The 13,321-nt window shown below is 45.8% G+C and overlaps 1 protein-coding gene across 1 annotated transcript in view; it reads right to left on the reverse strand.

The window, feature by feature from the left end:
- The window catches only part of LOC138982549 (WD repeat-containing protein 11-like), a 39,539-nt gene that overhangs the window by 8,366 nt on the left and 17,852 nt on the right, over positions 1-13,321 (reverse strand). The window contains exons 19-25 of the mRNA XM_070355863.1: positions 12,908-13,031; positions 12,035-12,203; positions 10,040-10,208; positions 8,997-9,062; positions 8,607-8,691; positions 7,860-8,078; positions 5,927-6,093 (exon numbers count right to left, since the gene is read on the reverse strand). Of these exons, the coding sequence (XP_070211964.1) occupies positions 5,927-6,093; positions 7,860-8,078; positions 8,607-8,691; positions 8,997-9,062; positions 10,040-10,208; positions 12,035-12,203; positions 12,908-13,031 (999 nt within the window). The remainder of the gene's footprint in view (positions 1-5,926; positions 6,094-7,859; positions 8,079-8,606; positions 8,692-8,996; positions 9,063-10,039; positions 10,209-12,034; positions 12,204-12,907; positions 13,032-13,321) is intronic.

Raw genomic sequence — 13,321 nt, forward strand, 5'->3', positions numbered from 1 at the left:
GCAAGAAACAAGTCCCTTCCGCACGAGACCGCATGGAAATAGTGCAGAGAGGACAGACTCATCTGTGCCTCGTCCACCCTTGTAAGTGTGGAGAGGAGTGAGACACTTCCTCCGCGTCCTGCCCTTTACTAAGGGGAAAGGGCGCCAAGGAATCTGCCAAAGCGCGAGAAAGCGCCCGCAGGAGAGTCTCGGAAATGGAACTGAGTTCCAAAAGTTGTCAGCCCCCTTCCTCAGAGAATAGGAGATTCTGCCCATAGAGCGGCAGAACCGAATCCTTCCTCAACGGCTTCGTAAGAAGCGAAAGAAGTTCCGGCGTGACCGGAAACGGTGCACGCGGACGGGGAAAGGCCAACAGGCGGCTACGAGACGACCTTGGCCAAGGCAACTTCCTCTGGTCCGCTAAGGGCACGAAGGAGGAAGCCTGCGCAGGAGCGGCAAGGCATTCCGATGCCAGCTCCGAAGCTGAACCCTGAGGAACCAGCAACGAAACTGACGCCGGAGGCCACCCCCTGTCGAAGAGGGGGGCTCGGCGAAAAGGCAAAAAGGTGAAAAGCTACAAAGGGCGATTCTTCGAACCAGAAGTAGCTGCTTCCTCTTTGCCAACCGAAGTCCTTCCTGTTGGCAATCGATTGTGCTCATTCCCTAACTGAGGGGAGGATGAGAGGAATCAAAAACCAAGGAAAGTGGGAGAGAGGAGCTAGCGGCCACCACCGGAGTGTGTGGATGCTGCTGTCCCGACAGAGGCAAGAAGCCTGTATGCCCATAGGGCAAGCCTTGTTCGAAATTCACCGGTGACCAAACGGAAGCAGCGGGAACTGAACCGGAAAATCCGGGAGGAGCCGGAAGTGCGGCAGCAACAGCAGCGCTATGCCAAAGCTGGTGCTGAGCCACCTACGAGCTGAAGCTCGGAACCCAAAGGTAGGCCGTAGGCCAGAACCGGAAGTGACAGTAACCTGTGCACTACCCGCTTGACCTACCCTCCTGCCAAGGCCGGAAGCGAAGCTGCCGGAAATGGCTGCCGTGCAAAGGGCAAAGCTCAAACCGGAAAAGGCCATGGGCTGCCCACACACCGATGAACTAACATTTCCAGCCGGAGCCGGAATAGAAGCTGTCGCGGACGACTGCTTACGTATAGCGCAGCTCAAGCAGGATGGGATCATTATTTGTCCACCTTCCAACGAGGCACTACTTCCGTGAACCGGAAGTGCCGCTGTCGCGTACGACTGCCGACGTAAGGCAAGGCTCGAACCGGACGTGACAGTAGCCTGTGCACTAACCAGTGAACCTACACTTCCGGTCGGAACCGGAAGAACAGCTGTCGCGGGCGACCGCTGTCATAGGACAAGGCTCGAACCAGACGTGACAGTAGTCTGTGCACTAGCAAGTGAACCTCTACTTCCGGCCGGAGCTGGAAGCGGCTGCCGCGAACGACTGCTGACGTAAATTCGGAAGCTGGCCAGAGCCGCCGAAGGCAGCTGCTCCTCGTACACGGACCCGAAGTCCGAAACGCCACCTGAAGGGGACGGCTCATAGCCAAAAGAACCCGACAAATGACGCTGCGAGGGAAGGCCGTAAGCCGAACGCCCATCCTGTTGGCCATCGATGAAACTCGCACCCCTGACTAAGAGGAAGATGAGAGTCACCAACAACCGAAGGCAGCTGACGAGAGGAGCTAGCGGCCACCACCGAAGTGGGTGGCTGCTGCTGTCCCAACAGAGGCAAAAAGCCTGTATGCCCAGGAGAACCACCGTATTCGAAATTCACCGGCGACACAACGGAAGCAGCGGGAACCGAACCGGAAACTTTAAATAGGGAGGAGCTAGCAGTCACCACCGGAGTGGGTGGCTGCTGCTGACCCAACAGAGGCTGAAAGCCCGAATGCCCAGGAGGACGACCGAATTCGAAATCCACCGGCATCCCAACGGACGCAGCGTGAACCGAACCGGAAGAACCGGGAGGAGCTGTAAGAGCAGACGCCACCGCATAGCTATGCCATGGCTGTGGAGTCTGCCAGCTACAACCCGGGAGCCCTAGGCCGGAACCGGAAGTGACAGAGGACTGTGCACGACCGGCTGGACCCACACTTCCCGCCAAGGCAGGAAGGGCAGCTGCCGGAAACGGCTGCTGAAACTGGGCAAAGCTCAAACCGGAAGGGACCATGGTCTGTCCGCATACCAGTGAACCAACACTTCCGGCCTGAGCCGGAAGAGAAGCTGCCGCAAACGACTGCTTACGTAGTTCGTAGCTCAAACCGGCAGGGACCATGGTCTGTCCGCTGTCCAGTGAACCACTACTTCCGGCCGGAGCCGGAAGGGAAGCTGCCGCGAGCGACTGCTTACGTAATTCGTAGCGCACACCGGCAGGGACCATGGTCTGTCCGCTGTCCAATGAACCACTACTTCCGGCCGGAGCCGGAAGGGAAGCTGCCGCGAGCGACTGCTTATGTAAGTCGTAGCTCAAACCGGCAGGGACCATGGTCTGTCCGCTGTCCAGTGAACCACTACTTCCAGGAACTGGAAGTGCAGCTGCCGCGGACGGCTGCTGCGAGCACATACCTTGCGGCGACCGTATCCCAAAAGGGACCTGCTCAGGTGCACTCCCGCAAGCGGGAGTCACCGAGCGCCGGCCGAGAAGAGAAACGCCTGCAGGCTGGACAGGTGATCCGGAAACAACAGGAACACAGGAAGCCAACGACCGAGGGTCGCACACCCCCGGGAGGGAGGCAGAGCTGGAAACAGGGTCCGTCCGCGCCATCTCTGTACGCACGAGAGTCCGAATTTCTGGAATCAAAGAGGACAAAAGGCTAGCCACAAGAGTGCCAGCCTCCGGCACAGGTACCGGGGTTGAAACGGACGTGGTAGCGGTCAAGCCCGCCGCACGCGAGCCAGACGAAGTTTCCTCCGGCGCCGAAATGGGCACCGAAAAAACGAAGTTAGTCTTCGGGTCAGAAACGTGAACCGTGGGGTTCCTAGCCGAAGAAGTAGAAGCCGAGGACTTAGGTTTGCCAGGGCCTTTGCCCTTACTCTCGGCCTTAGCCGCTCGCTTTTTCTCACTATCAGACATGATGTCACGCGAGAAAAACAAACTACTGAAAATACACAAGTCTCTAGGACGTAATACTTCAGCAGAATAAACTAGCACAAGGTACAAGTTACAAGCAGGTAATAGTGCTACTGGTCGACGCTAAAAGTCCGAGCACGGACCCAAACTAACCAGCAGAAAACACCACGTGTATGCGAAAAATGGCGACCAAAATGGCGGCCACGGCAACAAACTACCGAGCAAAATTCACAAGTCCGCGGACGAGAAAATTCTCAGCAGAATGGCAATGCAAACAACAACAAAATGGAACAATCTCACCGCTAGAAACAGCTATGAGCAGACGGGGAGCCGAGGCTGGTGGGTGTCAAGCAGACAGCAAACAACAGCCTAGGAGCGAAATCAAGCACGACCTGTCTCCCTGGCTGAAAGATGTCGAATGAGGGTGTCTCGTATTTGGTACGAGATCTGTGGCGTGATGCACGCTACGGGAGGCAACCCAGGGTAGCAAGCTTGCTACTTTTTTGCTTGGGTTGCTTCCCTTATACTATAGACGGGATAGCGTTTTTCAGTCTACCTAGCATCTCGACTGCGTCAATGCTAATATATGACTCGGAGTAAGAATATGTAATTTAATCTTGCTTTTAGTGAGTCAAACTTTCCCACATTACATTATTAACAGCTATCGTGTTTTCAGCGTGGCGGATAAAGTAGGATTATTTTGACGAGAACAAGTATGATTCGCCAAGTCGAAGACAAAGGGCGGTCATCTAAGACAGGCTGAAACAGTCAGTTGGGACTGAAACTGACAGGTACCGTATTTGACGGACTACAAGCCGCGACATTAAAAAAACAAGAAGAGCAAACGCTCGATCGAGTCACTTTCGCAGTTCTGAATATTATATGAGGCATCAGATGGACAGGAAGAAATTGCTATTCACAACACAATGAGTCACGTTCACATAAAATTTGAGCCCGGTCACTTTTATAGTTTCCGAGAAAAGCCCAACGTTAAGTTGTGTGTTGCCGAACAGAAAAGGCTAGTTATCTCCCTTGTTTTTCTGATAACGTTCGTAAAAGGCTACAGATGTAAATACTTTGATGTAAAGAATAATCCTACAAAGTTTCAATCACATCCGATGAACTTTGTCAAAGATATAAAATGTCTAATTTTTCCTTTGACGCTGACCTGTGACCTTGAAAAAGGTCAAAGGTCAACGAAACCATCGTTAAAGTGTAGAGGTCATTGGAGGTCACGACTAAACAAAATATGAGCCCGATCGCTTTGATAGTTTCCGAGAAAAGTCCAACGTTAAGCCCAACGTTAAGTTGTGTGTTGCCGAACAGAAAAGGCTAGTTATCTCCCTTGTTTTTCTGATAACGTTCGTAAAAGGCTACAGATGTAAATACTTTGATGTAAAGAATAATCCTACAAAGTTTCAATCACATCCGATGAACTTTGTCAAAGATATAAAATGTCTAATTTTTCCTTTGACGCTGACCTGTGACCTTGAAAAAGGTCAAAGGTCAACGAAACCATCGTTAAAGTGTAGAGGTCATTGGAGGTCACGACTAAACAAAATATGAGCCCGATCGCTTTGATAGTTTCCGAGAAAAGTCCAACGTTAAGGTGGTGTCTACGGACGGCCGGCCGGACGGCCGGCCGGACAGACTAACACTGACCGATTACATAGAGTCACTTTTTCTCAAGTGACTCAAAAATTGAATTGCGGCTTATAAAAAGATGCGGCTAAAACGTCTCGCGATAGTTGGAGGAGCGAGAGCCGCCATGTTGTGTTTTCGTCTGCTCGAAATGTGCACAAAAGTCGTAAATCATCCCAAAAAAGCTTATTCTGGGCGGGACTACATGTGTGTGTTGGTTACAAATTGTGTGTGTGTGTGATATTTTTCTTCAAACTTTTTCACTTTTCTTCTTTGTTTCACTTGTTTATTCTCGGAGCCGATTTCGCCAAATATCGTACTTTCGTTTGCCTGGTTGTTTTGATTGATTTACACGATATGATTATTTTTTTTCGACGGCGGCTAATATAGTGACGCGGCCTATACGTGGCTCGTCCCAATTTTTTTGTTAAAAGTCGGGGGTGCGGCTAATAAAACGGTGCGTCTTGTAATCCGTCAAATACGGTAGTCGCTATGGAAAGGTGAACTATCTGGTAAAACCCGTCGGGGATCCTTTATGGTGGTCTTTCTTTCTTTATTTGGTGTTTAACAAACAAAGGATTACTGTAATCACCAATACAAAGATGACACAAGACGATTACTAAATAAAGGGGATCCTTTATGGTGGTCTTTCTTTCTTTATTTGGTGTTTAACGTCGTTTTCAACCACGAAGGTTATATCGCGACGAGGAAAGGGGGGAGATGGGATAGAGCCACTTGTCAATTGTTTCTTGTTCACAAATGCACTAATCAAAATATTGCTCCAGGGGCTTGCAACGTAGTACAACATATGACCTTACTGGGAGAATGCAAGTTTCCAGTACAAAGGACTTAACATTTCTTACATACTGCTTGACTAAAATCTTTACAAACATTGACTATATTCTATACAAGAAACACTTAACAAGGGTAAAAGGAGAAACAGAATCCGTTAGTTGCCTCTTATGACATGCTGGGGAGCATCGGGTAAATTCTTCCCCCTAACCCGCGGGGGGGGGGGGGGGGGGGGGGGGGGGGGGGGGGCTTTATGGTGGTCATTATGGCCAGGTGGTGGTTATAGACAGCCAGTTGTCAACACAGGTTTGACTGTACTTCTGAATCAAGTGAAATTCTCTCATTAAACGGTGTACTATTAAAATTCATCCTCAGCTGAAGATATATATATGCTCTGACTTGCTTCACAAAGCTAAAACAGGGCGTAGCTAACCTTAGAGAGTCAATGTAGTAAGTGTCATTCTCTGCCTCTGTCTCCAACAGGAGCTGCACGGCGCGGTCAGTCTGACCCAGCAAGATGTAGTTCTCTGCACACTTCTGCGTGTGTTCGTATGTCGCCCGCTTGCTGTCGTGCAGCGCCACGCGGTCCAGCTGGTACTTCTGAAAACAATCACCTCTAGCAGTCTTATGATTGACATTATTACAGTGGTACCTGTGATGAAAGGAATACCTTGTAACCAGCCAAAAATGTCCCTACATTGCAGGAATATTTTGGTCAAGATAATAGTCAAAGCGACAAAAGAATGTGTCCTTCAATTAAAGGTGTCCTGTCATCAGGGGGACCTCACATTGCAGGTACCACTGTACGGTAATTCTGATTCAGCCTGAGTGAACTAGCTGGCCTCAAAATATTGTACAATGTTAATGTAAAACCAATTTCTTTCAAACAAATAGATTTTGGGGAAGCCTTAGAACTGTATATGAAGGGAAAGATCAACAAGTCGCGTAAGGCGAAAAAACAACATTTAGTCAAGCTGTCGAACTCACAGAATGAAACCGAACGCACTGCTTTTTTCACCAAGACCACATACTCGTAGTTTCGTCGCAGAATAGTGCGGTAGTGGTTGCGCTGAGCAGGATAACACGCTTTTCTGTATGTCTATTCTTTTTAGCTTACTGAGTTTGTTTTTAATCCAAACATATCATTATCTATATGTTTTTGGAATCAGGGACCGACAAGGAATAAGATGAAATTGTTTTTAAATCGATTACGGAAAATTAATTTTAATCATAATTTTCATATTTTTAATTTTCAGAGCTTGTTTGTAATCCAAATATGACATATGTATATGTTTTTGGAATCAGAAAATGACGAAGAATAAGATGAAATTTTTTTTGGATCGTTTAATAAAAAACATTTGTAATGACAAGTTTCTAATTTTTTAATGACCAAACTCATTCATTAGTTTTTAAGCCACCAAGCTGAAATGCAATACCAAAGTCCGGCCTTCGTCGAAGATTGCTTTGCCAAAATTTCAATCAATTTGATTGAAAAATGAGGGTGTGACAGTGCCGCCTCAACTTTTACAAAAAGCCGGATATGACGTCATCAAAGGTATTTATCGAAAAAAAGAAAAAAACGTCCGGGGATATCATTCCCAGGAACTCTCATGTCAAATTTCATTAAGATCGGCCTAGTAGTTTAGTCTGAATCGCTCTACACACACACACACGCACAGACAGACACACACAGACACACAGACACACAGACACACACACACACACACACACACACACACACACATACACCACGACCCTCATCTCGATTCCCCCTCTATGTTAAAACATTTATTCAAAACTTGACTAAATGTAAAAAGAACAAGTGTGCAAGTAGTAAGTATTAACCAATGACTACCAACACAGGATCATGAAAACATATCACATGCATCTGGACTGGAGCCTCCTGTTTACTTTGAACAATGAATGAGCATTTTAAAATTGTCATGCCTCCGTGCTTCAGGCTCTACAAGTCAAGCTTCTCCTGAAGGCTAAAAAGCATACAAACTGACAGACAGGCAGATAGTCAGACGGGCGGACGGAAGGATGAACAGACGGAAAGACAAAGAGACAGACACCAACAGATAGATGCAGACACAGACAGATAGAGAGATACCCCATCCTCCCCCTCCCACACACACACATTGACACACACACACACACACACATTGACACACACACACACACACACACACACATTGACACACACACACACACATTGACACACACACACACAGTGACACACACACACACATTGACACACACACACACACACACACACAGTGACACACACACACACAACATCCACACATAACCTCCACCGCATCATCAACACCCATCAACCCCAACCACCCCTCACCAACCCTCACCTTGTAGCTGTTGTTGTTACAGAGAATATCATAGCACCGCTCCAGGGGCTGGTCTTGAAACAGCAACCTGATGCGCTGTTTCTGCTGCTCCTCTTCGGACTGATCCAGCACCACCAGGTCGGTGGATTCCTGGAAGCTGGGGGTGTGGGGAATAAAGCGGTCCCCTCCTCCTCCACCGCTACCTTCACTCATTGGTGTCAGGGATCCAGATGCAGCCTCCTGGAAAATGATCAGAGGCTGCAAACATTTCTGTTTATACCTGTTCTAGTATAACCTCTGAAAATGTCTTTTTCATCAGCTTTCAATGACCTGTATGACATCGTCAAGCTATCTTCTGTTTTAGACCCTTTCTGTGACCACTAACCTATCTTTCTAGGGATTTGCATTTGTCAAAATAAAATTAAATGAAATGTCTCTAAATGTCAAAAATATATCATCAGCAATGTCCCAATTTGCGCCAAATTGCTAGGCAAGGATGTAAGACCTACTTTGGTCTAAATATCATATTCATTTACTATCATGATGCTATAATCCCAAAGAAAGTGTTGCTGAAGTATTATTCAACTAAAACAGTAAATCTACAGCAAAACAATATTTTAGCTTTTTCAGGGAGAATGGCTGCTACAAATGCTAAGAATGTTTTTAAACAACTGGCTGATCGTGCACTTCACAAAAAAGAGTAAAAGAGACACCAGACAAACGATGTAACATTGTAACAGAAAATGTTCTATAACTTCTAAAAAATACCTTCCAGGAGGGTCTTGCTTTGTTTGTACGCAAATAATGCAGAGCCACTGTCCAGAAGTGAATCTCTGACTCATCACCGAACAGCCTGAAACAAAAATTAGCAAGTTGCTTTAATAAAATCAAATAAGCTAAAAATAATACTTATTGCACATGAACAACTCTCGCCATGTTGTGTAGTTTATTCATATCAAGGGAAACATATGAATACTTATTTTGTCATATACGTGCAATGTCTTTATCAATTACATATCAAATAGATAAAAACACAGTTCGAAGTGTACAAGACACTGACTAGAACTACAAAGCATGGCAGGTTAGTTTTTTCCATCAAATGTATAAGGAAGTTGCAACGTGTGCAACGAAACAAATAAAAGCAATGTTCGTACTGACCTTGCAACAGTGAGACATCTTTCAGCGGTTCCAAACTGGCTTTTGGGAAGATACGTCTGCATAGAGCTGCAAATTTAGAAAATGGTTGCAATGCATATGCTACTACAAAAGAAAAGATAAGAATAAATTGCTTTCAGCTACACTCACACATGCACACACACACATGCATGCATGCCATGCAGTGATGCATGCACACCCACACACACACTAAAACACATAGGTAATATGAACTGAAAATATGAAAAAGCTGGTTCTTAAAGAAAGGGGTAAAGTCTTAGATCTACCCAAAAATCTTGGTTCCAGTGTACATTGTACCAAACACTTCTAGTCAATGCTAAAAGCCTTCCTCACAATTGAGCCTGAAGTTGACTTCGCGAAGACTTTGCAAAGTGTTTTTACCAACGCTTGGTGCAGTGAGCTTCGCAAAGAAGACTTCACAAGGTCAATTTCTCACCATTAACATCAGGCTTAACAATGAGCACAGCACAGACATATGTGAAAGTATCGTAAAAGACTATAAGGCGCAACTTTTTTCTCTCAATCTTGACCCCCGCGGCTTATTGAACGGAAGTGCCCTATGTGTTGTTAAAATAGAAATCCCTGGCCAAGTTTCATCTCAGACATCAAAGAGACCGCCCGAGTACCAGTCAAACAACTTGTGATAATGCATGTTTCAGCTACTAGGTACTACCCTGGCCAAGTTTCCTCTCAAGACATCAACAAACTCGTTAAAGGTTAAACTCGGTCACTGACCCCGGTGCAGATATGAAAGAGGAACCACCTCTCATAGCTAAAACTGGGTCATTGACCCTGGGGAAGAAGGTCAGTGTCTATAAACAAGGCCACCCAGCTATCACAATGGACCTGCTTTGATCTCGCTGCACACACAGAGCACAAATATTTCCACTCTGTATTCTTCCTTTGATGTGCGGCTTATAGACTGGAAGCGTCTAATGTGATGTTTTTTCTCAATTTTACCTCAAAAGTGGGGGTTGCGCCCTATATAACAAAGCGCCTTATAGTCCCGAAAGTACGGTACTGACCTGTTCAGCAAGGCCAGGTGAGCGTTGACGGCTTTCTGCAGTTCCTTGTCCTCCTCCCTGAAGCCGTCCACGCTGAAGGTAAAGCCCTCCAGCCAGGGCTGGTGCTGCAGCAGACACTTGACCAGCACCGCCGCCTTGCTGCCCAGCAGGTACGGACACTGGACAGTCTCTGCCACAAGGAGTAACACAATTCGTCACCAACACTGCAGACACTGACACCTTTATACAGTGGGGCCCACTTTTAAGATCCTCCAATCTAAGAACGCCCCTTTTTAAAGACCTTGCTATTTCATGTTTTCTATTCAAAACCTCTGTAAATTAAGCTCCATTTTAAGACTCTCTTCTTTTTAAGCCCTCATGTTATTAGATTGTTTAGGTCTGAAAAGGGAGGTTCCATTGTATGTGAATGTGACGGGCGCAATGGCGTGGTGGTAAGATGTTGGCCTCCTTATCGGGAGGTCGTGAGTTCGAATCCCGGTCGCTGCCGCCTGGTGGGTTAAGAGTGGAGATTTTTCCGATCTCCCAGGTCAACTTATGTGCAGACCTGCTAGTGACTTAACCCCCTTCGTGTGTACACGCAAGCACAAGACAAAGTGCGCACGGAAAAGATCCTGTAATTCATGTCAAGGTTCGGTGGGTTATAGAAACACGAAAATACCCAGCATGCCTCCCCCAAAATCGGCGTATGCTGCCGGAATAGCGGGGTAAAAACGGTCATACACGTAAAAATCCACTCGCTCTAAAAACATGAGTGAACGTGGGAGTCTAAGCCCATGAACAAAGAAGAAGAAGAAGAAGAAGAAGTATGTGAATGTAAACAATGGGAATATTGGCTTGGCTCTGCAGGATGGCTTCGATTATTCTGGCATACCAAACTGGCCTGCCAGCTAGCTGGTCAAACAAAAGATTAACAAGAAGAGCAAACGCTCGATCGAGTCACTTTCGCAGTTCTGAATATTATATGAGGCATCAGATGGACAGGAAGAAATTGCTATTCACAACACAATGAGTCACGTTCACATAAAATTTGAGCCCGGTCACTTTTATAGTTTCCGAGAAAAGCCCAACGTTAAGTTGTGTGTTGCCGAACAGAAAAGGCTAGTTATCTCCCTTGTTTTTCTGATAACGTTCGTAAAAGGCTACAGATGTAAATACTTTGATGTAAAGAATAATCCTACAAAGTTTCAATCACATCCGATGAACTTTGTCAAAGATATAAAATGTCTAATTTTTCCTTTGACGCTGACCTGTGACCTTGAAAAAGGTCAAAGGTCAACGAAACCATCGTTAAAGTGTAGAGGTCATTGGAGGTCACGACTAAACAAAATATGAGCCCGATCGCTTTGATAGTTTCCGAGAAAAGTCCAACGTTAAGGTGGTGTCTACGGCCGGCCGGACAGACTAACACTGACCGATTACATAGAGTCACTTTTTCTCAAGTGACTCAAAAAAATGGAATACAGCCACTCGTTTTGTTATATACATCATGGTGTCATCTCATCTCTGTTTCCCTCTACAGTCACTTAGTTAACCTTCACCGGATGATGCTTTGGACTACAACTTCCGGATGAAGGATTCAACTTAAAACGTATGGGTGATACACGACCCACACCATTTGAATAGGGACTTTAACTTTTTACTGCCCCTTTGTACAGTATGGGTCGTACACAACCAAATCCATTTGCCAAAAGACGGCATGGCTTGAGCAGATGACAGCAAGCCTTGCTTCAGTAGACCGTCCAGTTAAATCTCATGGGAACTGCAAAGTAGACAGTATGATTCTGTGCCGCAGGCATTGGATAACAGTCAATCCCATCTTTTAAGACTCCGAATTCAAGATTACCCCCTTTTGAGACTTTGGTGTTTCAGATTTTCTGTTGATAACCTCTGTAAATGTACCTCTATTTTAGGACTTCCTCCTTTTTAAGACCTGATTTTCTCAAATTATTGTAAGGTTGTAAAGTGGGGAATCCACTGTAATAAATAAGTCAGCACCTGCAAGCTGCCAGTTTTCGATGGGTGACGTAGCGTGGCGCATGTCCAGGTTCATGATGTGCAGACAGCTGTGACTGGTGACCAGGGCTGGGCGGTCAGACCCCGCCCACTCCACGTCCACCACTTTGGCCATCTCCTTGGGACTCTTGACCGAGTGCAGGATCTCGGACTGCACACAGTATAATTTCTGATATTAGTTGGGCTCTGGGATAGTTGTTTTATTTCACTGTATTAATTGGATTTTATCATGTGTGTGTCACTGTGTGTGTGTGTGTGTGTGTGTGTGTGTGTGTGTGTGTGTGTGTGTGTGTGTGTGTGTGTGTGTGTGTGTGCGTGCGTGCATGCGTGCGTGCGTGCGTGCGTGCGTGCGTGCGTGCATGCATGCATGTGTGTGTGTGTTTGTTTGGTATTGTACATCACCGTGAGCTCTTGTGAGAAGGGGCGATTAATAGTTGTTCATTATTATTACATGTATTATTATTATTACACACCCAACAGTCATTGTGGTAGAATAAGCGACTAGCAGCTGTAGAAAACCGACTAAATGAAGGATTGCTCTTTAATATACAAAGATAGAGGTCGTTGTCTTAAGCCTAGTCTTACAACCTGTCCTAAGTACATCTGCACCACATACCCAACTATGAAAACAAATTCCACTGGCTTTATATTCAATGAGAAGAAGATATTAAAAAAAGACTCTGAAAATACCAAAATGAAGGAGGCCAGATAAATCATTTGCCTGTGGTTTTACTCAAAATATCTTTACTTCACTTTTTCTAAACTAATTTTAGTATCTTGAAACTTTACCAAGGAATGAAAAAAAAGAACCACACACAGACAGAAACTTGAATTAGAAATCTGATCACGACAGACCTTTCCATCAGCCCCAATATCCCAGATCAGCACACCATCGTTGTGAAGCGTGAAGAACTTGAGGTTCTCTCGTCCAGGAGCAAACCTGATCTTTTTTATCCAGCCACGGTTTGTTGGAGTGGTTCTGAATACAAACATTCATAAACACAAATAAATATTAATCACTGAAAACAAAGGACTTTTGAACAAAAAATGATTTAGTCATGTATCAAACACCTGGGTTAACAGGTATACAAAACCAAAAAGGCTTCAGTACACCCCATATGCAAACTTTTAAAATATTGAGATACCCAAAATACATGATTTCAAAGTGACAAATTGGTGAATGGATGGGAATTAAAATTTCCATTCACACTATCTAAAATATCCCAGAAATTCATTTCACAATAAGCAGACTCCCCTGCAGGAACTCGG

Source organism: Littorina saxatilis, linkage group LG12, assembly GCF_037325665.1.
Source record: "Littorina saxatilis isolate snail1 linkage group LG12, US_GU_Lsax_2.0, whole genome shotgun sequence".
Lineage (NCBI taxonomy): Eukaryota > Metazoa > Mollusca > Gastropoda > Littorinimorpha > Littorinidae > Littorina > Littorina saxatilis.